This window comes from Chelonia mydas, chromosome 23 (genome assembly GCF_015237465.2).
Source record: "Chelonia mydas isolate rCheMyd1 chromosome 23, rCheMyd1.pri.v2, whole genome shotgun sequence".
NCBI classification, from domain to species: Eukaryota; Metazoa; Chordata; order Testudines; family Cheloniidae; genus Chelonia; species Chelonia mydas.
The window spans coordinates 17722758-17749579 of NC_051263.2; the positions used below are offsets into that span (position 1 = coordinate 17722758).

The window sequence follows — 26822 nt, forward strand, 5'->3', positions numbered from 1 at the left end:
TAACTCAACTACCAAGCCCCTTTACTCAAGTGAAGGGTAAATTCACACTTTCTCACTGCATATAAGTTCTATATGTCATGCTCGGATATCAGCTAGGTTTGTGATTTGCCAGGATGTTACACGAATTAGTAGAGTCTGGGGATAGACTGCTACAAAAGTTATAGACTCACGTACATCTGGAAGTTAGATGTTAACCACTTTGTCAGTGAAAGTGACTAGAACTCTCATGGACTAAGTAGGTGGCTCTTAAAAGAGCCGTTGTATTTTGTTTTTCAGAAACAGAGACCAGTTACTTGGAGCTGGTGTACTTGGTCACAGCCTTGGTGCCCTCAGACACGGCGTGTTTGGCCAGCTCCCCGGGCAGCAGCAGGCGCACGGCGGTCTGGATCTCCCGGGAGGTGATGGTGGAGCGCTTGTTATAATGCGCCAGGCGGGACGCCTCCCCAGCAATGCGCTCGAAGATGTCGTTGACGAAGGAATTCATGATGCCCATGGCCTTGGAGGAGATGCCGGTGTCGGGGTGAACCTGCTTCAGCACCTTGTAGACATAGATGGAGTAACTCTCCTTCCTGGTCTTGCGGCGCTTCTTGTCCCCTTTCTTCTGGGTCTTAGTCACCGCCTTCTTGGAGCCCTTCTTGGGCGCGGGAGCGGACTTGGCTGGATCAGGCATTCTCGCTTCGTAGCGGCTCACTCACTAAAACACTGCTACCAGAAACTGAATGGTAAGCTGCCAGGGTAGGAGAGCCTTTATTTATAGCGCCCCTGTGCGAATGAGGGTAGCCTAATTCCTACATTCCTATTGGATACTGTCTACAGAGCTGCCTTGCTCTATTACAAATTCGTATTCAAATAAAGTGCCACGACAAGTCTCGCGATCCTATTGGCTATCACAACAGCATAGTCCTCTCGATTGGTCAGATTGACAAGTCGGCTTCCCATTGGGTCTTTCAGGCGGTTTTTGCTTGGCCAATCACCAGTGTCTGGCCTGATCGCTACGAGGGCATAAAAAGGCAAGAACGCGCTTTGCTCTACTGCAGTTTTCTTGCGATTGTTCAGTGTTAATTTTTAGTTAAGAAGCTTCATAATGTCTGGCCGTGGAAAGCAGGGAGGCAAAGCTCGGGCTAAGGCCAAGTCTCGCTCTTCTCGTGCGGGGCTGCAGTTCCCCGTAGGCCGCGTACACCGGCTCTTGCGCAAGGGGAACTATGCGGAGCGTGTGGGCGCCGGCGCTCCCGTTTACATGGCCGCGGTGCTGGAGTATCTGACTGCTGAAATCTTGGAGCTGGCTGGCAACGCCGCCCGGGACAACAAGAAAACCCGCATCATCCCCCGCCACTTGCAGCTGGCTATCCGCAACGACGAGGAGCTGAACAAGCTGTTGGGCAAAGTCACCATCGCCCAGGGTGGGGTCCTGCCCAACATCCAGGCGGTGCTGCTGCCCAAGAAAACCGAGAGCCACAAAGCCAAGGGCAAGTGAGCAGGCTACTGCTGCTGCCTTCCAGGCGAGGGAGATCCCTGCTACTCGGAGCATGTCAACCCCAAAGGCTCTTTTCAGAGCCACTCACAATGTCAAGCTAAGAGTTGTTAATCCCTGTTGTGTCGCTTTGGGGTTGTTGCTTTTATGGGGGTGTTGCGAAGGGAACATGGAGCAGTTCAGTAAAAACTCACGGCCAGGTTGCTATCCCGGTCAAAAACGGGTGGCAAGAATATACAGAAAGAAAAGGAGTACTTGTGGCACCTTAAGAATATACAGAAGACCCATAGTTCTCTATGAAAACACGCCCCAGGGGTAGAAAACCTCTCCTGATCCCTTCCCAGAGAACTGAAAACGGTGCAGCAGGTAATGAGAACAAGTAACAAGGTCCTTTGCCAGATGTGGGGGCGACAGACGTAGTAATTTTACAAAAAGAAAAGGAGTACTTGTGGCACCTTAGAGACTAACCAATTTATTTGAGCATAAGCTTTCGTGAGCTACAGCTCACTTTATCGGATGCATACTGTGGAAAGTGTAGAAGATCTTTTTATATACACACAAAGCATGAAAAAATACCTCCTCCCACCCCACTCTCCTGCTGGTAATGGCTTATCTAAAGTGATCACTCTCCTTACAATGTGTATGATAATCAAGTTGGGCCATTTCCAGCACAAATCCAGGTTTTCTCAACCCCACCCCCACCCCACAAACCCACTCTCCTGCTGATAATAGCTTATCTAAATAAAGCGAGGCAGACAAAGTGCTGGAGGCGGGTTGCGCCTTTTCCCGTGCTGTAGGGGCTGCTAGGCTGTCTCAGGGCGAAGAACAATAAAACGGCTACCCTGGGTCAGACCAAAGGTCCATCTGGCCCAGTATCCGGTCTTCCGAGAGTGGGAAGGAAAGCGGGTGGAATCGGGAGGGCGGCGGAATTCACCCCAGCCCGGCAATTTCAAACGGTACAAACGGCTGCGCGCCATGCTGCCAGCAAATCAGCGAAGGGGCCCCAGGGCACGCACGCCCCCTTCTCCCACCCCCCGCACGCCTGTGTGGGATGGAGGGTCGGGGAGGGTGGTGTCTCCCGCCAATCCCCGGGCAGCCCGGGAAATTCAAAAAGCTCAACTACCCCTGCTGCGAGTTACTGAAAATCCGCGGGAGGCGCAGAACCCGCAGACCAGGGAACCTTCAGCAAGACCTCCACTTCCCTTCTATCCCTGCCAGCAGTGAGCACCCAAAACCGCACAGTACCCCTCTATGCCCCCCCCCCCAGGCACTGAGCACTCCTCCCACTTCCCTTGTATCCCCCTAGGCCAGGGGTTCTCAAACTGGGGGTCTGGGGACCCCTGAGGCGGTTGCGAGGTGATTATATGGAGGGTCGCAAGCTGTCAAGCTCCACCCCAAATCCTGCTTTGCCTCCAGCATGTATAATAGTGTTAAGTATATAAAACAGGGTTTTTAATTTATAACGGGGGAGGGTCGCACTCAGAGACTTGCTACGTGAAGGGGGTTACCAGTAAAAAAGTTTGAGAGCCACTGCCCTAGGCTCTGAGCAGACCCCCTCCCAGTGTCCCCTCCATCCGCCTGGGCCCTGAGCAAGCCCCCCGCATGGCCCGCTATATCCCCCCCCAAGTGCCCCTCAGGCACTGAGGAAAGTCCCTCCCAGTGTCCCCTCCATTCCCCCTCAGGCACTGAGCATTGGCAAGCTCCCCCCTCCAATGTGTCCCTCTATCCCCTCCCAGGCATTGAGCACACTCCAGGGTCCGCTCTATGGCCAGGCGCTTAGCGCTCTGCTCTAGGGAGTGGAAACAGAGGGGTTAAGTCACCTCTCCCCAATCCCTGCTCAGCCCGGGAAATTTAAACCCCTCAACGGTCGCCCTGCTGCTCCTAGCCAATCAGGAGCCAGGACTGGGCTATAAATGGGTCACAAGAGAGGCTAGGCGTTTATTGCTCTGTGGCAGGACTGGAGAAGGGCTGGTAGCGCGCTGCAGCGAGCATGGCCCGTACCAAGCAGACGGCTCGTAAATCCACCGGTGGCAAAGCGCCCCGCAAGCAGCTCGCCACTAAAGCTGCCCGGAAAAGCGCCCCCGCCACGGGCGGGGTGAAGAAGCCCCATCGCTACCGCCCCGGCACCGTGGCGCTGCGGGAAATCCGCCGCTACCAGAAATCCACCGAGCTGCTGATCCGCAAGCTGCCCTTCCAGCGCCTGGTGCGGGAGATCGCCCAGGACTTCAAGACGGACTTGCGCTTCCAGAGCTCGGCCGTCATGGCCTTGCAGGAGGCGAGCGAGGCTTATCTGGTGGGGCTCTTCGAGGACACCAACCTGTGCGCCATCCACGCCAAGCGAGTCACCATCATGCCCAAGGACATCCAGCTAGCGCGCCGCATCCGCGGGGAGAGAGCCTAGAGCCGCTCCCCTCGGACCCGCCGGCTCCTAAACCAACCCCCCAAAGGCTCTTCTAAGAGCCACCACGTGCCCACGCAGAAGAGTTGAAATTCACCCTTTATCTGCCTCCTAGAACAAGGTCACACTGGCTAAGTGCCTTCTCGGCACCGGAGTCAAATCATTACAACACTTGTGCTACTCCGCTTCCTAGATAATGTCGCAATGAGTTGGTTCTGCAATTACGAATCTGTTTATACAATCACAAACGAAGGAAAAACTTGGAATTTAGCGTCTGGCCTTACAAGGCAGTACCCGCAGTCCCTAAACCCCTTCCCGGTAGAGGCAGGAGTTCAGTACAAACATGACCATTTTAATTTTAAAACGCCCCTTTTGAAAACGTAGCTTCTCCAGTGCTCAAACCAGCCTGCCCAGACGGGGTCTGGTGTTCAGGGAAGAAGAAACCCGAGGAAGGCAGCGGCCACAGAGTTTCTCTAGGGCGCGGAAACGAATCAATCAAATATTTGTTTTATCACCATCTTGCTTCTGGCCTGCAACAACTGAGTGAAGATTCGGAGTCGGTCTGAGCACAAGGGTCTGGCTCCGTATTTGCAACTTCTCTTGTTTGGAGAAAAGGTTTTTTTTGTTTGTTTTTTCTTTTGAAATAAAAGAAGCCGTTTTATTCAACACCGCCCCCGTCCCTAGGCGGTGGATTGATATGCAAATGACCGGGAAGGCGGGGGGGAACAGGGATGAACTAATTGCGGAAGTTCAGAAAATAAGCAGCTCTCCGGTCCGCTGCCCGCCACTGCTGCCCCCAAGTTCAATCAAGCACCCCGAGAAGTTGGTACGGAGGCTTCTAAACAAAGTCAGTTCCCAACCCCCCACCCCTTCACCAAACACCCTGAAACACGGCACCTCCTACCCTTCTGCCAGCATCTCTCTCTAATCCGGTTCCCGCGCCCGAATCCTCCCGAGGGGAGTGGGGAAAAGGAGTGACCGTGTCCCCTGCGGAGTGTTTTTCCTCCCTGGACTGAACCGCACCAGCAAGGAGGACAAGGAGACTTGTGCGCGGGGGTGGGGAGGGAGAGGTGCTCTCGCTGCTGCCAGGGTTCATCCCTGCATTTACTCTATTCCTTCGCCGGCGGAGGGCTAAAGCCGGGCTGGGTCTAAATCCGTGTTGGCTCAGCGGCGCAGCGTGTATTCACTCGGAGCTGCAAACTCCAGCTCCTTGCCTTGTATAGCGCGGTATGGAGAGAAACTTGCATCGCCTCCCTGGTGGTCTAGTGGTTAGGATTCGGCGCTCTCACCGCCGCGGCCCGGGTTCGATTCCCGGTCAGGGAAGGAGTTCCATTTTATTTTTTTTTTCCCCAAGACCATTATTTTTGCCCTGTGGCATTTTGTGCAGACCGATCTATAGGAGTCCCCGACAGGCAATAAACTAGCCATGGCGAGCAGGTTGTTCGCCAAGCGCCGGGGCCCCGTAAAAGGGGAAGGGAGGCGGGAGCGGTGGCCATTCGCCTGTGCGGGGCGCGACGGCGAGTAAAGGTTTGTCTGATGAAAAGGCACCGCTGGGATTCGAACCCAGGATCTCCTGTTTACTAGACAGGCGCTTTAACCAACTAAGCCACGGCGCCGGCTTGCGAAAGGGGCCGCAATTGTCTCCTTAATGCCAAGTGGCCCCATTCCCCCATTTGGGCACATGCATGGGGGAGCTGCGAGAGGGAATCCGCCGGGCGCAGCTTCTGCACCGTGCCTAAGATCTCAGCCCCTTCTGCCAGTTGCAAACACTTGTAAATCCTCCCCTGGTGACTGCCGGAATTAAATCCCTCCTAGGCGTGTAGCTGGTCGGGGAAGAATCTAACTGGCTGAGTTTCTGGGACACAAGGACTGACACCAGTTTAGTTTTAATAACTTTATCCCGTCATGAACTGCACCTTTTAAATCCCTCAGGAACTGGTGTCCGAGCCCTTGCTAAAAACGCAGCTCTGTTTGTCTCTGTTTCCTTGCCAAAGAAAGGCCTTTGGATGACACCTTTGGATGACACTGGCTAGAGGGTGTGCGGAAGTGGGCCTGTTCTCAACGTTTTCTCTGAATACTGTGGGGGTACCTCAGTTTCCCCTAGGCATTTTTGAAGTATCTAGGTCAGTGGTTCTTAACCTTCACCCCTTTGGTTCCCAAAATCTGTTCTCGCACCCCTTATCAAAAATCGTTGAAGTAGGTCAGTTCTTTAAGCCTAGAGATATTTTTTGTTGGTATATTACAATAATCATTAAAAAAAAGTATCATGTTAATAAATACATAGCTTTGAAGAAGCAAAGTAGTTGTACTTACCTGCCTGTGCTTAATTTGTGTTTTCAATGATTTACCTTCTAAAAAAAAATCTGGCCTGTCTCACACCCCAGAAAGGGCATCTCACACTCTGGCCTGTCTCGCACCCCAGAAAGGGCATCTCACACCCCCAGGGGATGCGTGCACCCCAGGTTAAGAACCACCGATCTAGGCGGGGGGATAAGGGGGTGTGATTGTTGCAAAGCCCTAGAGGGCAGGTGTGAGGGGGTCTGCACAGAGAATGGCCGACACCCCATCTCCTGGCAACTCATGGCCTGGGCCCCTCCCCTGCAAGGTTCCAACTGAAGGGGCTAGAGAACAAAGGGATCAGGTGGCCTCCTGGCACGTGAAAGAGACAAAGGCCAGAGGAGGGGCTGGAGAGGGCTTCAGTTTGGAGCTGGCTGGGGAGACAGGGGGAGGCCCAGAACCTGGGTCTGGGCTTCCCACCCACCCCCAAGATGGACCTGACTGAGGGGTCTTGTTTTCTGTACCTACAAGCTCTGTTTTGGGTTGTGTTCCTGTCATCTAATAAACCTTCTGTGTTACTGGCTGGCTGAGAGTCACGTTGAATTGTAGGAAGTGGGGGTGCAGGGCTCTGACTCCCCAGCACTCTGTGACAGAGGGGGTCAATTTGCCCTTTGTTTAAGGCCTGCTTGAACAGATTTGCCTAATCCAGGCCAGGCGGGTTTGCATCCGTGCCAGCAACATCATCCTAACTTCACGTAGAATGGTGTTGCACACCATTTTCAAATGACACACCTCGCATGGCATACATATTTTGCACAAAGATTAGTACAATGGTGCGTAGGGTGCATAGGTGCTGGAAGTAGGGGGCTGCTGCACCCCCTGGCTTGAAGTGGTTTCCATCATACACAGGGTTTGCAGTTTGGTTCAATGGCTCTCAGCACCTCCACTGTACAAATTGTCCCAGTACCCCTGGAGCTAAGGGTCAGAGTCAGGCTTTCAAGTGCCAGTCAATAGGCCAGTGCATCATTGGCAAGAGAGTCCATCTTGTTGCACTCCTGGGCTTAAATAAAGTGCTTGGACCAACCAAGGGCCAGAACGGAAGCTGTCAGTCTGGCTTTCCAGGCAGTATGTCTTGTGGTATTTACCTTCACAGGATCAGTGCAGTCATATGGGCAACCCCCATCATGGCGGCTAGGTAGTGCTACATTCTCTCATTCTCCCATCTTCTCCCCCACACACTGTTAGTGCCTGTTGGTAAATATTAATCCTTTCCGTTCTTTCTTTCTGCATATTTCATCCATGTATATGGTAACTATTTTTAGAATCTCTGTCTTCAACAAAGAGTATGTCTGAATTTGAAGGCTCAGAACACTGGTCCTTGACCAACAAGTAACCCTATTCAGGAATTTAATCAATGATGCTGTATCTTAAACAATCTTGGGTGCCTTCATGCCTATACATCTCCAGATATTCTTGGAAACAATCTTCTTAACATGTGTTTGCATGCACACACACACACACAGAGTTGATATAAGCATATATAGACTTGGGAAACTGATATGGGATCATTGGTACAGCTGGTGTTTTCTGATGTGGAATGAACCAGGAAGAAAGATTGGAAAAAATGGGGTTAGTTTAGTCTGGAGAAGAGAAGACTGAGAGGGGACGTGATAACAGTTTTCAAGTACATTAAAGGTTGCTACAATTGGAAGGGGGAGAAAAATTGTTCTTGTTAACCTCTGAGGAGAGGACAAGAAGCAATGGGCTTAAACTGCAGCAAGGGCGGTTTAGGTTGGACATTAGGAAAAAGTTCCTAATAGTCAGGGGGGTTAAGCACTGGAATAAATTGCCTAGGGAGGTTGTGGAATCTCTGCCATTGTATCAAGTATCAGGGGGTAGCCGTGTTAGTCTGTATCCACAAAAACAAAAAGGAGTCTAGTGGCACCTTAAAGACTAACAGATTTGTTTGAGCATAAGCTTTCGTGGGTAAAAACCCCACTCCTTTAGATGCATGGAGTGAAAATTACAGATGCAGACATAAATATACTGGCACATGAAGAGAGGGGCATTACCTCACAAGTGGAGAACCAGTGTTGACAGGGCCAATTCGATCAGGGTGGATGTAGTCTACTCCCAACAATACATGAGGTGTCAATTCCAGGAGAGGCAAAGCAGTTTTTGTAATGAGCTAGCCACTCCCAGTCCCCGTTCAAGCCCAAATTAATGGTGTTAAATATGCCAATTAATTTTAGTTCTGCTGTTTCTCTTTGAAGTGTGTTTCTGAAATTTTTTTGTTCAAGTATAGCTACTTTCAAATCTGTTATAGAATGTCCAGGAAGAATGAAGTGTTCTTCTACTGCCTTTTGTGTGTTACCATTCCTGATGTCCAATTTGTGTCCATTTATTCTTTTACATAAAAGAATAAATGGACACAAATTGGACGTCATTTCTGTGCTAACAAGTTCTGACCCCTGAGGGGTCCTAACCCCCAATTTGAGAACCCCTGCTGTAGGAACCTGGGAACCAGCCCTGAAGGAAATGAGCCATGTAGGCAGCAGACCAAAAGGACACAGTGGTTCTGTGTTCTGGAACAATTTGTATAGTGTGGGGTGCTGAGAGCCATTCAACCAAACTGTAAACCCTGTATGTGATGGAAACCATTTCAAGCCAGGGGGTGCAGCATCACCCTGAGTTCCGGCACATATGAAAAAGACAAGGCTGCAAAGATTTTTTCAGCAGCTGGGAGCAATGTTTGACTTGACTGGACAATCGGATGATGCAGTTCTCCCATGCAAAAACCCACAGAAGGGAGTTTGCAGTGAGCCTCCAATTGAGCCTGCAGTCCACCCGACATGTGGATCCCCACACTACCCTTGGTGTTAGAGAGCCAGCTGGTGGGTCTGCTGATAGAGGAGGCTTATCACCCTTCTATCCCACTGTGTGATTTTGTTTAGCTTAATAGAATGTTCATAGAGTCATAGAACTGGAAGAGACCTCGAGAGGTCATCCAATCCAATCCCCTGCACTCATGGCAGGTATTACCTGGTATTACCTAGACCAGGGGTTCTCAAACCCCCTCAGGGGGTCATGAGGTTATTCTGTGGGGGGTAGCGAGCTGTCAGCCTCCATCCCAAACCCCGCTTTGCCTCCAGCATTTATGATGGTGTTAAATATATAAAAAAGTGTTTTTAATTTATAAGGGTCGCACTGAGAGGCTTGATATGTGAAAGGGGTCACCAGTGCAAACGTTTGAGAGCTACTGTCCTACAGGGATCTGGGTCAGTAAGAAATATATTCTCCTTCCTGCTTTTTCCTGGGTCCCATCCCAGAGAGGAGCATTGTTTGTATCCTTCGCTCACTGTGATGAAGGTGCAGAGAGGAGAGGCAGCGCCAAAGCTGCATTTGAAGTTAACTGCTGATTCATGATTGGCCAGGGAGCGATACTAGGTGTCTCACTGGTAAGCGAGAAAGCCAACGTCACCCTGGGCGGGGCGGGCGCGAGGGGAGAGATGCTGCGCCCCGCCTTTTTGCCTCTTGGTTTTCACTCCGGTCGGACCATCGCCTATATAAACCCATATTCTTTGAAAACGAAATTTCATTTTGTTTGTGGGTTTGGGGTTTGTAGGTTTTGTAGTCATGTCAGGTCGCGGAAAGGGTGGTAAGGGGCTGGGGAAAGGCGGTGCTAAGAGACATCGTAAAGTACTGCGGGATAACATCCAGGGCATCACAAAACCGGCCATCCGCCGACTGGCTCGCCGCGGCGGGGTGAAGCGCATCTCGGGGCTGATCTACGAGGAGACCCGCGGGGTGCTGAAGGTTTTCCTGGAGAACGTGATCCGCGACGCGGTGACTTACACCGAGCACGCCAAGCGGAAGACGGTAACGGCCATGGATGTGGTGTACGCCCTGAAGCGCCAGGGGCGCACCCTGTACGGCTTCGGAGGCTGATGGATTTTTTTAAAGCGTGACTTGCATTTTGTTCAACCCAAAGGCTCTTTTAAGGGCCACCCACTTCCCCACGGAAAGAGCTTGTTTCACTTCTGGGTGTGTTGAAGTGAAGTGGTTTATAGGGATGTAGTAGTGGGTTCGTTTAGTCGCAATAAGGGAATTTTGTTTTTTTGTGTGGGGTTTTTTAAAAACTCTGGTGTCCACCCCAGCCCAGCAGAGAGGCTGTAAACTTCAGCGATGTGATTGGTTCTGCGAACAGTTCTTTCGAAAGAATTTCGATTTACTCAAAACCCATAGTGCTGGGAGTAGCATTCAGAACGCTGTGCGTTTACACAGGTGGAAAAGGGAACGAAAACTCCTCGATTTGTGCACGAAGAAGAAAGGGGACGTGCAGCCCCGGCCTTGCATGCAATACTGCCCCAGGAGCCTTTTTGGGGAGAGGGACATTAGAAGTTTTGGCACGATGACAAATTCCCTGAGTCTCTGTTTTAGTGTCCCCCCCCCCAGTTAAATTGATATTCCAACAGCGGCTTGCCCCAGGGAGCCGGCTGCGGCAGCCGTTCTCCCGCCAGATACTGTAGCGGGGGTAGGGGGCTCTCCTGGGTCCTACAAGCCCGCGGGCGAAATATCTCTTCCCCCATCCGGCCTATTGAGACTCAGGGGAGTGTTTATTCCCTCGCGTCTTGCAGCTCCTTTCTGCGCATGCTCAGGAATAAGTCCGGGCGCCAAATTTAAACTTAATGGCTGGCGAATAATTGGCAGGGGTGCGATACTCGGTGTCCGATTGGTGGGTGGGGAGTCGCCGCACCCGGTCGCTGCCATGTCTGGGCGCGGGAAAGGGCGGTAAGGGGCTGGGGAAAGGCGGTGCTAAGAGGCACCGGAAGGTCCTACGGGACAACATCCAGGGCATTACGAAGCCTGCGATCCGCCGTCTGGCTCGCCGCGGCTGGGCGAAGCGCATCTCGGGGCTGATTTGCGAGGAGACCCGCGGGGTGCTGAAAGTTTTCTTGGAGAACGTGATTCGGGACGCGGTGACTTACACCGAGCACGCCAAAAGGGAAACCGTGAGGGCCATGGATGTGGGGTACGCCCTGAAACGCCAGGGGCGCACCCTGTACGGCTTCGGGGGCTGATCCTCAAAAATGATTCAAGCCAAAGGCCCTTTTAAGGGCCACTCATTCCTGCATAGAAAGAGTTGGTCTTGCTGTGTACGGTTACACGGATATTAACATTGTGCTTATATCTGGTTTGGATATTAACCTGCAAGTACTTTTTTCAACTAAGCTACTACAATGTTAGTCAAGTATCCGGGGGTAGGCCTGTTTGTCCGTACCGACAACGAGGAGTCCCGTGGTACCTTAAAGACAGATTTATTTGGGCATAAGTTTTGTGCCTAAAAAGCCCCCTTTCAGGTGCACGAAGTGAAAATTACAGATGCAGACATTATTATACTGGAGAATTTGCAAATTTAACACTCTTAATTTGGGCTTGAATAGCGGCTGGGCGTGGCTGGCTCACTACAAAAGCAAGTTCGCCTCTCCTGGAATTGACCGGACTCCTTGTTACAATGTTAGCGATACTGTTGCAATAATGATACAACTGGAGGGTATAAACCAATAATACTTAACAGAGCTATACTGTTTTTTTAAAAGGAACTGCGTTGTTCAAGAAGGAAAATGGAGTCAGCCTTGTGGCACCTTAGAGACTAACATTTATTTGGGCATAAGCTTTCGTGGGCTAAAACCCACTTCATCAGATGCATGGAGTGGAAAATACAGTAAACAGAATATATATCACAGCACATGCAAAGATGGGAGTTGCCTTACCAAACTGGCCTGGTCAGCACTGACCCCCAATTCAACTAAGGTGGAAGTGGCCTATTCTCAACAGTTGACAAAGGGGGTGAATATGGAGAGAAAATTACTTTTGTAGTGTTAACAAGGGCAATGCAATCCAGGTGGACATCAGCCATTCCCAACAGTTGACAAGAAGGGGTAAGTATCAGCACAGGGAAAATTACTTTGTAGTGACCCAGCTACTCCCAGTCTCCATGCTGTCCTAATCTGATGGCAACCCATTCCCAAATTTATTCCAGTTTTGCAGTTTCTCATCGAAGTCTGGTGTTGAAGTTTTTTTGGTTGAATGGCCACTTTAAAGTCTGTTAAGTGGTCAAGAAGGTAAGGGAAACTTAATGATTTATTTGTATAGTATAGTTAGGATGATTTCTCTTATGTGCATGATACTGGGAAAGAATGCCTCAGCTAATGCTAGAAGACATGGGGGGCGGGGGTGGGGGGGGGGGGAGAACCTGAGCCCTCAAATAAGCCAAAGCTAGGCATGTTTATAAAACAAACAAGTGCCCTATCAATGCTGCATGTAGATAAGCAATGATACTGAATGCCTGAAACAGTCTTCTCAAATGGAGCAGTGGGTTGACAGGAGGTTCTTTAGCTAAAGAAATCACATGGGTCTATCTTGCATCAATGGCATTTTAGCCTGGACACCGGTCTGTTTTGGCAGTGGGATGGTCTTAAGATCTGAATTTTCAATGAGAACTCTATTTGGTGCAGAAAAAGTGCTGTTAAACAGCTGAGAAGGAACTAACCCGGTCTCAGTTACAAGCTGTATTAGACAACCCTTGTTTTGCTTAGTCACAAACCAGGGTTACTTGCACAAGTTGGGAACAAGACAATTGCAATGCTGGGGGTCACATCCCCTGCGCAGAACAAGCTTTTACAGCAGGTTTATAGAGCTGAGGGGAAAGGAAGTGATACATGCGTCTGATCACAAATGAGAGGTTGGAAGATGAAATTTAGAGGAATTTGAGCAGCTTCAATCCTCCCATACTGACCCTTACCGAAAGAGAACAACTTGCAAGGGACCAGTCTTTGGCGGGAGGAAGGAAAATGACAATTCTAGTATTTCAGTTTAGTCACTATTAGATTACTATGAAAACAGATTTCCCTTGTCACGCAAAGGCAGTTTCCTGCTGAAGGCAAGGAAGCTGCTGTGTTACAAAGTATCAAAGGGCTTCAGAAAGGACAACGGAGAAGGAAGATATCTCCAAATAAAAGCCGGAGGAGGTTAGCCACGAATCCAACGATCCACAGCTAGGGTTAGCTGCACAAGGATTTCACATCACAAGCAATCTCCTCCTAACAGTTTCTGCAGAGAAATCAAAAGAGCATTTACGAGCAGTCATAACCCCCCCCCCCCCACAGGGTTTCATCTATTCAGCCGCAAAGAAATCGTTCTTTCATTATCTCAAAAAAGAGAGATCAGAAGAGCTTTAGAAATGAATTAAAACTTTTTCTTCTGAGTAGTAGAATCCACAATTATCTATATGGTATTACCCAGTGGTATACACGAGCCGGTTTATTTTTAAGTGAACTCAAAAGGATTTAAACTGCAAGGAAACCTAAAAGCTGAGTGCTCAGGAGACTCAAGAAAACACGTGTTATCAAGAACTACCCCTTAATACAACGCCACACAAATGAATCTAGATAAAAATAAGTGTCCTCGGAAAACTAGTAAACTAATTTAAAACATGTACGACTAGACCTCTGTGCCCAGCAAACCCAGCTCTTCCTGTGCAAAAGTGGGTGGCCCTTAAAAGGACCTTTGGTTTGTAGTAGCCGTACCGGTTCCTGGGCTGGCAGTTTAACCCCCGAAGCCGTACAGGGTGCGCCCCTGGCGTTTCAGGGCGTACACCACATCCATGGCCGTTACCGTCTTCCGCTTGGCGTGCTCGGTGTAAGTCACCGCGTCCCGAATCACGTTCTCCAGGAAAACCTTCAGCACCCCGCGGGTCTCTTCGTAGATCAGCCCCGAGATGCGCTTCACCCCGCCGCGGCGAGCCAGTCGGCGGATCGCAGGCTTCGTAATACCCTGGATATTGTCTCTTAAGACCTTACGGTGCCTCTTAGCACCTCCCTTACCCAGGCCCTTTCCACCCTTACCACGACCTGACATCTCAACTCTGAGTCTAGGTAGCACAAAAAGAAAAGTGTCTTCTGGCGCAGGCCAAGGGCTTAACTAGGCTGGGATCCGACCAGAGGGAGAACTGCGAGGGAAGCCGGCGGGAACTCCCTCTCCCGCCCGCTTCTCAGCCCTGCCGCGTGACGCTATTTCCCCTCCCACCAATGAGACACAGCGCATCGCACCCCAGCCAATCCTGAGCCAGAATTCTACTTTAAATGCAAAAGAGTGAATTTTGGCGCGCGCGCCCGCGTGCAGTTCATAGCTGTTGCACCCCTAGGCTTCCTGCATCAGACAGGAATGCAAAAAAAGAGCTTGAGCGCCCAGCATCTCTTCCATTGTAAAAGGGGGGGGGGCTGTTATTTCCCTCTAGTACTGAGGGGACCACTGGAGGCCTGTGTCACGGCTTCCCCGGGCGATGCTCCGGATCTGCTCCCTAAGAAGCCAGGCAGGACTCCGGGGGAGCCTCCTCTCTGGGAGCAGCCTGTCCCCAGGGCAAGACACTGCCCGGCTTCCACCTTCCTGGGTCTGACCTCGGAGCCTTCAGCCTCCCCTGCCCCACCCTGCGCTTCCCGCAGCGAGTCCTCCCAGGCGGGGTCCTGGGGAAGCCAGAGGGTCCTGCCCCCCGACTCCACAGTCTGACGTGACTCTCAGCCAGCTGGTAAAACAGAAGGTTTATGAATTAACAAGAACACAGTATAGAACAGGACTTGTTAGCGCAGAAATCTGTGACTTTCAACCCACTCCATCCTGGGGAGTCCTGGGCCAGGCGGCCTTGGCTCCCCACAAACAGACTCCCAGCTTCCAGCCACCCAAACTCAGATACCCCTGTTGCTCCTCCTTGTGTTTGTCTCGCTTGCCGGGCAAAGAGTCACCTGGTCACACCCCCCTCCTGGGTCTCAGGTTACGAAGGGCACCCGTCATAGCATCCAAGCAGGCAGCTGGAGCAGCCTCACCTGCCCCAGAGGTCTCAGCCAAAGTCACACACCCCTATTCCCACCAGTGGGGTATTAGTGCAGCACATGGGGAAACTGAGGCACACACAGTATTCATGCAAAACAGTAAAATTCACATAGGCTGAACAGTAAAACTCACATACAACATAATGAGGGGAAATCCCTACTTTCTCACATCTCTCCCCGGTTTGAGACGGAACTGAGCGGGGGGTCACTTTAGCCCGTGGCCTGGGGAAGTTCAGGCCCCCCTCTCCGGGACAAAGTATCAAAGTTATAAAATTTGTACTCCCCTTAACAGGGACCACCTCCGTCTCATACTCCTGAAGGGACAGAGTCCACCTCAGGAGTTTGACACTGGCCCCTTGCATCTGGTGCAGCCACGGCAGGGCGAGTGGTCCATGTACACAGTGAAGCGCTGCCCAAATAGCACTGGCTGCAGCTTTAAGAGGGGGATGTGGGAAGTCACACAAGTAACCCACCAGGCTCATCCAGATGTGAAAAAAATGCAAAATGGGTGTGGACTAGCAGAAGCAATTTAATCAATCCAAAATACCACAGCGTGAGCACACACTTTACAGTGGTATGGCGTTTTCAAAATAGATTTATAGCTCTTCCAAGCTCATTAGCTAAAGCAAGAGAAGACAGCAGCCGATAAAAAAATCGAACTTTTCTCTGTGGACACAAGACAGCATAGACTGAAAAAATAAAAAAATGGACACTAAAAGACATTCTGCCATATAGGCAACCCTGTCTTTTCTTATTGCCAAACACGAAGTATTCAGAGAATGTGTGTTTTTTGTGCTATGCAGAACAAATCAAACCAGAAAAATGTTCTGGTTCTATTGGGGATGGGGAAGAAAAGGTAGATAGCAGAGGATGGTTTCGATCCATCGACCTCTGGGTTATGGGCCCAGCACGCTTCCGCTGCGCCACTCTGCTAGCTGGTGACAAAGGCTTGTGTAAATGGGTGTCATGCATGTGTGTGTTTTTGCACCAGGGCCATAAGGCGAGAGATCCAGTTTAACACGGTTTCCTTTTCATGCTCTTGAAGCACAGGGTCGCCGGCAAGAACAACAAAGAGTCCTGCCGCGAGAACTATCGGGTGGCGGCTTTGCTGTGTTTAATTCACAGTCCCCACTGAAATGCCTGCATGACCAGCCGGGTTCAGAGCTTGCTTTCGGCAGTGGGATTTTTGGGGGTGCTGGGAGCTCCTTGCTTTCTGCAGTCTTTGTATGTTGCTTTACTAATAAAGGGCAACATGGGTGTGAAATTAACCCCATTAACGTCCTGTTCTTTTAATAAAAGTGAGTTCAGTGTTGCGTTGGCCGGGAATCGAACCCGGGTCAACTGCTTGGAAGGCAGCTATGCTCACCACTATACCACCAACGCAGACGACCAACAACTTGCTTCTGCCTTTCTTGTGCAACTCCCCGTCAGTGGCCTATGGCCACCCATGGGCCTATTACAATCCTGCCTGCTTCAAACCAGCCAGCAGGGGTCAGCGGCCTGGGTCCCTGTGCGACGGGCGCTGTTACTTCTCTTTTGCTGCTCGCAAGAGGAGTCTTTTAAAAAAAACAACCAACCAACCCACCCCCCTGAGAAATTCCTGAAACCTATCCCTGAGCCAAAGCTTTCTAACCCTGCTGCTGTTCAGCTGGACGATGGCCCAGACAGGTTTGGGAGTTGGTGGACGCCTCGTCACTAGACGTTTTCAAAGAGGGGATGGCTAAGCCTCTGTCTTGGACAGCAGACCCAACAAACCCTGCCTCTTGGCCGGAGGTTGGAGCAGAAAGCCCTGGCTGTCCCCTCGTGTAGGCTCAGCCGCGCCCCTCTGTTTTCCAGCACTCTGGGGAAGAATTCAGCGGCTCTTCCCTCTTCCGTCCATATTGAAATTACTTTATTTTAAAGGGTAACTCCGGATTATAAATCGTGGCTCGCTTTTTGATCTTCTTTTCGCAGGTGGCTGCAACCACTCAGGGGAGTCTCCCTGGGAGCAGAGCCGCGGAGAAACATGGGCTACACTTTGCCACTTGAGGCAGTCTGCCCATGGGGGGGAGTGTGATGGGGGGGCCATTGTCTGCCCCCGGCTCCTTTCCCTGCCCCCCGTAATTAGGGAGAGAAAAAGAATGTGGAGATGCCAGGGATTAAACCAGGGACCTCATACATGCGAAGCATGCGCTCTACCACTGAGCTACATCCCCTTCTGGAAACCTTCTTCCCATACACCAAATTTGCTTCCAGCGCTGGGCTGGGGCGCCCAGCACCCAGGATGTGATGTCCATGAAAATCAGACTCCCATTCTCCAGAGAAGACGAGGTGGCCGAGTGGTTAAGGCGATGGACTGCTAATCCATTGTGCTCTGCACGCGTGGGTTCGAATCCCATCCTCGTCGGTCCTCTTGCTTTAGTTACCTTTTTGGGGTGGAACACATCAGCACCAGACTGTGGGCTCACGATCCCCCCATGGCTGTGCTTTGGGCGGCAGGGGTGTCCCAAGCAAGCTCCTGTTTATAAAGCCCCAGGCACGGAAGGGTGACGCTGCTTCTTGCAACCTCCGGCCTTCAAAGCAGCCGTGAAAGAGTTGGTGACAAGGGCAGGCAGGAAAGCGCTGGTGCCTTTTGCTGTATGCGAGACTGTGCTGCGGAAAGAAGGCGACAACTATTCCAAGGCACAAGCTCCTCTTTCGTCCTGTTCTGAGCTGCAGCCGGCTTGGGGGTCATTCTCTAACCTGACCCACTGATTCGTATTTCCAGCCCCATCCATACCTGGTCCTGTCCCTCGCTAGCTTTCCTTTGCTTATCTCTGCCCCCACAGGTGGTCTTCCCCTGTATCCCCAGCGGTCCTTGCGCCTTCTCGGTTGTGGTTTCACCGCGCTGAGCTTTCGCACAATGAAGAAGAAATTACATCGGCTCCAGTAGTAGAAACGAGTCAATGGCCCCAAAGGAGAAGCCACGAATAGATAATGCTGCGTGTGAAAGGGAAGTGGAGGTACGTGCAAAAACAAACCAGATGTCTCTGTGGCGCAATCGGTTAGCGCGTTCGGCTGTTAACCGAAAGGTTGGTGGTTCGAGCCCACCCAGGGACGAGCTCTATTTAAACCGCCAGTGCTTTTAACAACTTCCAGGCACGTTTGCGCCTGCTATTACATTATCCAAATGGTTCACACAGAAACTATTTTATAACCTGCGCCGTGTCTACACCACACTCTAGGCCCTGATTAACCTTGGAATCGCAGGCAGACGAGTGGGGAGTCCGTTGACTTCCCAGCAGTTGGGGATCTTTTCTGGTTGCACCGATTTGTCTTGGCCATTTAGTTTAGCCTCCTATGTGCCCCCCTCGTGGCAATAAATGTTAAAAAGTCGGCTCTCAGCGTCAAGGTACAGAGACATGACGCGCCTTAGGATATGGCGCCACTTTGTGGCCATCTCGCTCGACTCCTTTTAAATAGGTTTATGTTCACCGAAATATTTTTCTCCCTAGAAATCCAAGAACAGATTTTGAGTTTCCATATATAAACCCCACAGTAGGGACTCGGCCTTGGAACAGATACCTGAGGAGGGGGCGGACTGGGGAGTCACTCAATGAGGCCTTTAAAGATCCTGTTCCTTGGGTGCTTTTCATTTCCCCCACGGCTACCTGCCACCTACAGCCGTCAACCAACCCTGGGCCAAGTCTGCATTTCACTACCAATGTTTCAATGGTAAATGGAATCACCCCAATTCCAGCATGGTCGGATTACAAAATGGGCTAAAAACCCGGCTACGATTAAGGTCTGAACATCTTATAAGTAACTTTCTTTCCCGGTGAGCTAATGATACCAAAGCTAGATCACATTTGCAGATTGACCTAATTGCAACATTTATAGGACACGAAGCTTTGCACTAAACAGACTCCGTGTTTAGGGGGAAAAAAACCACTTAGCAAGTGTAACCCTGATTAAGGCAGATAAAGGGTGAATTTCAACTCTTCCGCGTGGGCACGTGGTGGCTCTTAGAAGAGCCTTTGGGGGGTTGGTTTGGGAGCCGGCGGGCTCCGAGGGGAGCGGCTCTAGGCTCTCTCCCCGCGGATGCGGCGCGCCAGCTGGATGTCCTTGGGCATGATGGTGACCCGCTTGGCGTGGATGGCGCACAGGTTGGTGTCCTCGAAGAGCCCCACCAGATAAGCCTCGCTCGCCTCCTGCAAGGCCATGACGGCCGAGCTCTGGAAGCGCAGGTCCGTCTTGAAGTCCTGGGCGATCTCCCGCACCAGGCGCTGGAAGGGCAGCTTGCGGATCAGCAGCTCGGTGGATTTCTGGTAGCGGCGGATTTCCCGCAGCGCCACGGTGCCGGGGCGGTAGCGATGGGGCTTCTTCACCCCGCCCGTGGCGGGGGCGCTTTTCCGGGCAGCTTTAGTAGCGAGCTGCTTGCGGGGCGCTTTGCCACCGGTGGATTTACGAGCCGTCTGCTTGGTACGGGCCATGCTCGCTGCAGCGCGCTACCAGCCTTTCTCCAGCCCTGCCACAGAGCAATAAACACCTAGCCACGCTTGTGAGCCATTTATAGCCCAGTCCTGGCTCCTGATTGGCTAGGAGCAGCAGGGCGACCGTTGAGAGGTTTAAATTTCCCGGGCTCAGCACGGATTGGCTATAGGGGGCTGCTCCCTCTGTTGGGCTTATGAGGCTTCTGGGGTTTGAGCGCTTCCCGCCTTTGGAAGAGCGGGGGGCGGGGACTGATCTCTGGGGCACGGGGATTGGCTGGAACTTGAAAACCGCCACCTCCTTACAAGAGTGCGGGGGTCAGGTGTGTCAAGGAGGGTTTCTAGAACTAAGTCCCCTCCTCTGATTGGCTGGCCAGTATTTGAATTTCCCGGGCTTGGCAGGGATTGGCTGGAGATTTTACGCCCACGCGTGTTTGTCCACAGGTGCCCGTGGACCTGTGTGCCCCCCTCCCCCACGTCGCTCTCCCGGGGAGACACAAGGCTCCCTGGTGGCGAAGCGCTGTGGCAGGCCGGTCCTTGATCTCTGCTGCTAAATTCGGGGTGTCGGCGCTAAAGGGGGGTGGGGGCGAGTCAGCGGCTCGTGCACCGTGCACGGGGACCCCGGCCCTGCAACGGGCCCCGGGCTCCCCTCTGCCCATGCAGTGGCAGCAAAGACTCAAACTGCGACTCCCAACGTGAGCCACGCGTGCAGAACGTTTCTGTCGGCCCCACACCGGGCGGGGGGGGGGGCAGTTTTCCCCTCTGCAACCCCACCTAGAAACAAACCTCCGGCTTGCATTTGAATCTGTGCCTCTCGTCTCAATGCACTTCCCGCCCCTCCGGCTCCATGTCATAAACACTGAATGAAAGCAAGATCCGCAGGAGAATATGATCCATAAGTCTGAATTTTTCAAGGGTATGAAGATCACAATAATTTCCATGGCAACGTATGATACGAAGTCCTAAGTACAGGGTAGGGGGCTTTGATACCGGCTCTAGCAAAAGGCGAGCTAGACTATGGGGCAGGCGGGAAGCTCTTATTCCTAACCACATGGTTTGTTCTGTCCTGATCCCCCGCTTCATTGACCCCCGTAGAAGCAGGATCCGGGTGGTTGTTGTTGGGGGGGGGGGGTTATAATCTAATGATTAAAGCACATGTCCCGAGATCTGGATTCTATGCCAGAGAGGCTGCTTTGTGTGACCCTTTGCATGTCTTTTAGCATCTCTGATCTTCTCCCCCCCCCCCAAAGGGGCACGTTTTCTAAGGAGTGAATTCGCTTTGTGGCTGCTGAATGAGAACGGAGGGGATGTGTGCGTGGCGGGAAGTCTGAAGAGGTTTGGAAAGTTCCGCCCTTGGAAACAATGTTTCCTTTCTTCTCCAGCCGGCTGCAGCTCATTGCGAGCCAGGCCAAAGGAGGAGGGTGTTTCACCAAAGACAGAAATGAGGGGTCTCCTGTCCTATTCATTTACTCTTAACATTGTTGGCCTTCTCACTCATGGGGCAGCTCCAGCTCTTGACCTCATAACCTGGGAGAGAAAACTAATTCACAGCTTTCATCTACCACCTCGAACTCTTAAAACGAAACCTTTATCTTTGCCGGATTTCATGGATCTCTATTTTCTTTTCGCCCTGTACGAATTGGGACTGCTTTGTTCCGTTTACACCACGAACATTAAGCGTCCCATTTCAGTACCACAGCTCTATAGTCTAGTACAGACTTTCTAGGAACTATAAGGGACTGAAGCTCTTTTTATGGATTTGTGGGTGGCTCTTAAAAGAGCCTTTGGGTTCACGCAGATCGAGTCACGGGGAAACTTCTCCCCCAGGGGACGCGGCAGCCTCACTTGCCCTTAGCCTTATGGCTCTCGGTTTTCTTGGGCAGCAGCACCGCCTGGATGTTGGGCAGGACCCCACCCTGGGCGATGGTGACTTTGCCCAACAGCTTGTTCAGCTCCTCGTCGTTGCGGATGGCCAGCTGCAAGTGGCGGGGGATGATGCGGGTTTTCTTGTTGTCCCGGGCGGCGTTGCCAGCCAGCTCCAAGATTTCAGCAGTTAGATACTCCAGCACCGCGGCCATGTAAACGGGGGCACCGGCGCCCACACGCTCCGCGTAGTTGCCCTTACGCAGCAGCCGGTGCACACGGCCCACGGGAAACTGCAGCCCCGCACGAGAAGAGCGAGACTTGGCCTTGGCTCGCACTTTCCCACCTTGCTTTCCTCGGCCAGACATGACGACAACTTGCTCAAACTTTTCTCACAAGAACGAAATGTAACAATATTTAGCTTCTTTAGTTGCTGGCCTTTTATTCCCTCACGGGGATGGGACGAGCGGATTCTGATTGGCTGTCTCATGCTTCTCTTCCAAAACACCCAATGGGAAAGACACTCCGCAACCCCGCCAATCGGGAAAGAAAGAGGGGGCTGCCGTCCAATCGCAGCGCAGCATTGCGAGGAAGCTCATTTACATCGGCAGTCACAACTAGAAATGGCCGCCTGATATGGAAGCAGCCAATAGGAAGGGTGGAATTAGGCTACCCTCATTTGCATAGGGGCGCTATAAATAAAGGACTCTCGGCCGAGCGGATTATTGCGTTCCTGGTTGTGTTCTGTATTGTCAGTAGCGATCGAGATGCCCGAGCCGGCGAAATCTGCTCCCGCGCCCAAGAAGGGCTCTAAGAAAGCGGTGACTAAGACCCAGAAGAAAGGAGACAAGAAGCGCCGCAAGACCAGGAAGGAGAGTTACTCCATCTATGTCTACAAGGTGCTGAAGCAGGTTCACCCCGACACCGGCATCTCCTCCAAGGCCATGGGCATCATGAATTCCTTCGTCAACGACATCTTCGAGCGCATTGCTGGGGAGGCGTCCCGCCTGGCGCATTATAACAAGCGCTCCACCATCACCTCCCGGGAGATCCAAACCGCCGTGCGCCTGCTGCTGCCCGGGGAGCTGGCCAAACACGCCGTGTCTGAGGGCACCAAGGCTGTGACCAAGTACACCAGCTCCAAGTAACCGCTCTGTGTTCTCCAAGTGACTTCAACTATGAACCCAAAGGCTCTTTTAAGAGCCACCCACTTTCTCCATGAGAGAGCTGAGAGTCCTAGCTAATACTCTAAAACGCATTAGTCATCTTTTTATAGGGGTATTAACTTATATGTAAGATGTTTGTATGAGGAATGAGAACTTTTCTAGAAAGCTATTGTCTCAGGGTTTGATATATAACAGAAAATAGATACTTACCTAGAATTACTTTTAATTTTAGAATAGATAAAAATGTGCTGTCCTATTAATGTCTACTATTCAACAATGGCATCTGAACACCTTTGTTTATGCAATAGAAAATATCAATTTTTAAAAAATACTAGTAAGATTTTTTTAGTTTATTTTCCCTAATAAAAATTCTTACCATCTCCATCTAAAAGCAGAATCTTTCTGAAAGCAGAAGGGATTAGTTCATAGCTCTAAAACAAATGGCACCAAAATACTTAAAGGGACTGGGGAAGGAGAGGCCTGAAGCCATTATGAGTGTAAACATGCAGACTGGATGTCTCTAATTAGGAAACGAATGTTAATTTTAAAAATCACCATTTAGTTATTTGGGGAGGTATCCATTCTTGTGATCTGTGTCCTCAATGAAACAGGCTTTAGTCTGTTTTACCCTTAATTGTTTGCTTTTTTTATCTAGAGTTAACCCCCCCCCCCCCAAGTTTTGTAACTGCAAGAAAATTGTATTTGTAGAGTAAAATAACATCTCTAATGTTAGACTGTGATACACCTTCGCTGTAAACTTTGAATCCATTAGAATAAATATTCCCATATTCACTTCCCCCAAGACTTAAAGAAAACCACTGTGAAATAACCTGAAGCTGCTTTTATAGACAAGTCAAATTACAAATTAGTATTCGATCTTTGCAGAGAAAGGTATATTGTAAGGGTAGTGTACCCTTCCAGCCTTTTAACAAAATACCACATTTAGTATAAGCTGCCATCTCCTTACAACTGTGAGAGAAAAGGAGGACTTGTGGCACCTTTGAGACTAACCAATTCATTTGAGCATAAGCTTTTGTGAGCTAGAGTTCACTGCATCGGATGCACGAAAGCTCATGCTCAAATGAATTGGTTAGTCTCGAAGGTGCCACAAGTCCCCCTGTTCTTTTTGCGAATACAGACTAACAGGGCTGCTACTCTGAAAACTGTAAGAGAGACACTGAGGATTTTCTGTCCTTTCCAGTTCTGACATGGAGCGATATTTTTATTATTTTTTCATATTAACGTAACACACACACACACCCCTCCAGCACATGGAAGTTAAATAGTTGACCCGGGAGTCACCTGCACCGAGGCAGTCCAAGGGTCTCGAAGAGAGGCGGGTGGGGTGTAGCTCAAACACTCTTTGATTCCAAACTGCGGCCAACGTGATTCTCTCGGCCAGAGAAGTGGGGAGGAGACAAAAGGTCACTTGACGTTTGCAAATATCCAGGTGTTTAGGATGCTCATAAGTGTGAATTGGGGGGTGGGGACACACCCCGCCGTTGGGCTGAGGATGAAAAAGCTGTATGCCCTCCAAGTGGCGCCGTGGGAGGTTCCCCCCCACCCCAGCCCCTGCAAAGTTTGGGGCAGGGCAGACTTCAGGAACTGAATGCCAGGACGCGGCAGAAAGAACAAAGTGCCCCATTTGCACGGCCGTGGGGTGGATGCATTTGTGTTCCGTCACCTCTCCAGCCCCAAACCTTTGTGATACTTTCTGGTGACAAATAACCGATTTCCAGAGTCCAAAAGGGACTTTTTAAATCTCTTCCAAGTTAAGGGCGGGGAATATGCAGTCCTGCCCTCTCTGTTACCCGACGGAGGCAAAAATGCAGGGGCCTAAGGGCAATTGAAGGACACCCACACTTCCTCTAACACTCACTTTGCGGCCTGCCTCAGCTCAGAGATCCCTGACATGATTCGCAGCCCATGAACTCGACGCTGAGCGGTAACATGTAATTCCGAAAGTCCCAATGCTAAAATGTCACTCTTCTCCCCCCCCCCCCCCGACCTTTTGCGCATGCTCTGGGGCAGATAAGGCGCCAAATTTTACTATTTAATTTTAAATGAAAGACTGTACGCTGATTGGCCAGCGTGGCAAGAGGTCTCATTGGTGGAAGCGGAGAAGCTAGGGTTTGGGAGGCAAAAGGGGAGTTGATAAGGCACATTGTAAGGAGAGTGGTCACTTTAGATAAGCTATTACTAGCAGGAGAGTGGGGTGAGGGGAGAGAAAATCTGGATTTGTGCTGGAAATGGCCCACCTTGATTATCATACACATTGTAAGGAGAGTGATCACTTTAGATAAGCTATTACCAACAGGAGAGTGGGGTGGGGGGAGAGAAAACCTTTTGAAGGGATAAACACCCATTTTTTCATGATCTGTGTGTATAAAAACATCCTCACTGCATTTTCCACTTTTATGCATCCGATGAAGTGAGCTGTAGCTCACAAAAGCCTGTGCTCAAATAAATTGGTTAGTCTCTAAGGTGCCACAAGTCCTCCTTTTCTTTTTGCAAATACAGACAAACACAGCTGCTACTGATACAGGTAGGTAGTTCTCCTGCCCGTCTTGTTCCCTCTCCGTTTTCCCTTGGTCGGGACGGGGCACTGCAAAATTCGGAGGGAATCTGGATTACTGTCCAATATTTAGGGTATTGGCAAACCTGAGTGTGTCTTTCTTGCCACACATGGGGGTGGGGTGTGAAGGTCATCTCAGGGCTAATTAGGGTTGCCAATTCTCCAGGAATCGGCATCGATCTCCTGGTGAGTATTGAAAGCAATTTGGGAGATTTTAGTAGGATATTTTAAGGAAATGATATTGTCATGTTGGAGGGGAAATCTCTTGGAATAGCTTCAAGCCGAGTTGGCAACTCTAATGCACGAAGAAACTCTAGGGCTCAAGGTTTTCCTGGCAAACGTGATCCACTCAGAACATGCCAAGACAGGGGTTCCCAAACTGGGGACTGGGACCCCTCAGGGGGTTGTGAGGTAATTACATGGGGGGTGGGGTCATGAGCTGTCGGCCTCCACCCCAAATCCCACTCTGCCTCCAGCATTTATAATGGTGTTAAATATATTTAAAAGTGCTTTTAATTTATAAGGGGGGGGTCACACTCAGAGTCTTACTATGTGAAAGGGATCACCAATACAAACGTTTGAGAATTACTGTGCGAAGAGAAACACCGTGAAGGCCATGGATGTGGTGTATACATTGAAACATCAAGGTGGCACCTTACATGGGTTTGGGGGGGTTGAACCCTCAGCCATACCCACAAAGTAGATGTTCCATCTTTAAAAGCCCTTCCCTGGCTGCATGGAAAGAGCTGGATTTGCTCCAAGCCAAAGTGATGTAAATAACAGAGTTACGGTAAAAACATTCTGAAGTCGTCTCAGAACCGAAGTAACACACAACAAAGTTTAGGTTCTGAGTGGGATTTTCTGTTTACCCCACATCCCTAGTGAGAGAAAGCCTAGGCCTTTTAAATGGAAGCACAGTAAAATCAATATGCTTTCCATAACAAGCCTCAACTACACATTTTGCCAAACCCTATAGAATAGCTCCTCTTACTTCAGTTAAAAACAAAAATGGAAAAGAAGAAACCCTGTATTTCTCAAAATGTTGTCCCCTCTGTAACTGTGACCACCCAGAATGACAGTAACAAGAACATAAAAGCTGCCACACTGGGTCAGACTATGGTCCATTTTGCTCGATATCCTATCCCTGACAGTGGTCCATACCAGAGCTTCAGGAGGGAGTGTACAGAACAGGGCAATCCTAGAGTAATCTACCCTGGCTACCATTCCTGGCTCATGGTAGTCAGAGGGTTAGGGTCACTTGGAACCACTAGTGCAGGGGTTCTCCCAACAAATTTTTTGGTGGCCACAGAATACGGCCACCAACTCTTGCTGGTTGCCACGCTGACAATTTTTCCTGAAATACTTAATGAACTTTAGAATAAATAAATATGCACATACACATGTCCAAATCATTGTAATTTATTTACGTAGGGTTTTTCAGACTCGGACATAAAAATACTGTGCAATTATCTCTATTCTTTACTGGCCCTAAACAGAATAGAAACACAAATAAGGCGCTCTGCATGTTCTTGTCAGTTGTTGTTTCTTTTCCTTTTTTGGTTGCTTCAAACAAAAAAAAAAAAAAAAAAAGGATTTGCTAGCTGGTAAGTCTGCTGCTGTGAAAAGTGATATTAACAAACATACAAATATCACTTTTCACAGCAGAAACCTTACTCAGCCCGAGCAAGCCCTGGGACAAATTAAGCCCCGGATGGGGAGATGGGCAAGGAGGCAGT

General features: G+C 50.5%; 7 protein-coding genes and 7 non-coding genes across 14 annotated transcripts; 7 read left to right on the forward strand and 7 right to left on the reverse strand.

The window, feature by feature from the left end:
- Positions 1–274: 274 nt before the first annotated feature.
- LOC102939759 (histone H2B 8) lies at positions 275–699 on the reverse strand. The gene has a single exon (XM_007070111.3). It carries the CDS (start codon positions 668–670, stop codon positions 290–292), a length of 381 nt encoding a protein of 126 aa, XP_007070173.1. The 5' UTR covers positions 671–699; the 3' UTR covers positions 275–289.
- LOC102939974 (histone H2A type 2-C-like) lies at positions 699–1642 on the forward strand. The gene has a single exon (XM_037888338.2). It carries the CDS (start codon positions 1085–1087, stop codon positions 1472–1474), a length of 390 nt encoding a protein of 129 aa, XP_037744266.1. The 5' UTR covers positions 699–1084; the 3' UTR covers positions 1475–1642.
- A 1505-nt stretch (positions 1643–3147) lies between these two features.
- Positions 3148–10155, forward strand: LOC102940196 (histone H3). Its single transcript, XM_037888341.2, has 2 exons — positions 3148–3792; positions 9772–10155. Exons 1-2 carry the CDS (start codon positions 3462–3464, stop codon positions 10092–10094), a joined length of 654 nt encoding a protein of 217 aa, XP_037744269.1. The 5' UTR covers positions 3148–3461; the 3' UTR covers positions 10095–10155.
- On the forward strand, positions 5121–5192 carry TRNAE-CUC. The gene has a single exon. It is a non-coding gene; the product is annotated as a tRNA-Glu (tRNA).
- Positions 5412–5485, reverse strand: TRNAT-AGU. The gene has a single exon. It is a non-coding gene; the product is annotated as a tRNA-Thr (tRNA).
- A 402-nt stretch (positions 10156–10557) lies between the features above and the next one.
- LOC119564851 (histone H4-like) lies at positions 10558–12140 on the forward strand. The gene is made up of 2 exons (XM_037888219.2): positions 10558–10573; positions 10857–12140. The coding sequence occupies exons 1-2, from the start codon at positions 10558–10560 to the stop codon at positions 11225–11227; spliced, it is 387 nt and encodes a 128-aa protein (XP_037744147.1). The 3' UTR covers positions 11228–12140.
- Positions 12141–13015: 875 nt separating this feature from the next.
- LOC119564852 (histone H3) lies at positions 13016–19524 on the reverse strand. Its single transcript, XM_037888220.2, has 3 exons — positions 19081–19524; positions 13736–14129; positions 13016–13259 (listed from the first exon to the last, which is right to left on the reverse strand). The coding sequence occupies exons 1-2, from the start codon at positions 19483–19485 to the stop codon at positions 13755–13757; spliced, it is 780 nt and encodes a 259-aa protein (XP_037744148.1). The 5' UTR covers positions 19486–19524; the 3' UTR covers positions 13016–13259; positions 13736–13754.
- Positions 15896–15967, reverse strand: TRNAM-CAU. Its single transcript has one exon. It is a non-coding gene; the product is annotated as a tRNA-Met (tRNA).
- On the reverse strand, positions 16346–16417 carry TRNAG-UCC. The gene has a single exon. It is a non-coding gene; the product is annotated as a tRNA-Gly (tRNA).
- TRNAA-CGC lies at positions 17158–17229 on the reverse strand. Its single transcript has one exon. It is a non-coding gene; the product is annotated as a tRNA-Ala (tRNA).
- Positions 17339–17420, forward strand: TRNAS-GCU. Its single transcript has one exon. It is a non-coding gene; the product is annotated as a tRNA-Ser (tRNA).
- Positions 18039–18112, forward strand: TRNAN-GUU. The gene has a single exon. It is a non-coding gene; the product is annotated as a tRNA-Asn (tRNA).
- Positions 19525–20425: 901 nt separating the features above from the next.
- LOC119564906 (histone H2A.J-like) lies at positions 20426–21763 on the reverse strand. The gene has a single exon (XM_037888424.2). The coding sequence runs from the start codon at positions 21711–21713 to the stop codon at positions 21324–21326; it is 390 nt and encodes a 129-aa protein (XP_037744352.1). The 5' UTR covers positions 21714–21763; the 3' UTR covers positions 20426–21323.
- Positions 21764–22055: 292 nt separating this feature from the next.
- LOC102932967 (histone H2B 8) lies at positions 22056–22895 on the forward strand. Its single transcript, XM_007061416.4, has one exon. It carries the CDS (start codon positions 22113–22115, stop codon positions 22491–22493), a length of 381 nt encoding a protein of 126 aa, XP_007061478.1. The 5' UTR covers positions 22056–22112; the 3' UTR covers positions 22494–22895.
- The last annotated feature ends 3927 nt before the right edge of the window (positions 22896–26822 follow it).

Excerpts from the sequence above, each read along its gene's own strand:
- LOC102939759 (XM_007070111.3), bottom strand. The coding sequence starts at position 670 with ATGCCTGATCCAGCCAAGTCCGCTCCCGCGCCCAAGAAGGGCTCCAAG.
- LOC102939974 (XM_037888338.2), top strand. The coding sequence starts at position 1,085 with ATGTCTGGCCGTGGAAAGCAGGGAGGCAAAGCTCGGGCTAAGGCCAAG.
- LOC102940196 (XM_037888341.2), top strand. The coding sequence starts at position 3,462 with ATGGCCCGTACCAAGCAGACGGCTCGTAAATCCACCGGTGGCAAAGCG. Across the intron at positions 3,793-9,771 it reads CTTCGAGGACACCAACCTGT|GTTTTGTAGTCATGTCAGGT; the intron begins GCGCCATCCACG and ends TGGGGTTTGTAG.
- LOC119564852 (XM_037888220.2), bottom strand. The coding sequence starts at position 19,485 with ATGGCCCGTACCAAGCAGACGGCTCGTAAATCCACCGGTGGCAAAGCG. Across the intron at positions 14,130-19,080 it reads GCCGCATCCGCGGGGAGAGA|TTAAGCCCTTGGCCTGCGCC; the intron begins GCCTAGAGCCGC and ends ATCCCAGCCTAG.
- LOC119564906 (XM_037888424.2), bottom strand. The coding sequence starts at position 21,713 with ATGTCTGGCCGAGGAAAGCAAGGTGGGAAAGTGCGAGCCAAGGCCAAG.
- LOC102932967 (XM_007061416.4), top strand. The coding sequence starts at position 22,113 with ATGCCCGAGCCGGCGAAATCTGCTCCCGCGCCCAAGAAGGGCTCTAAG.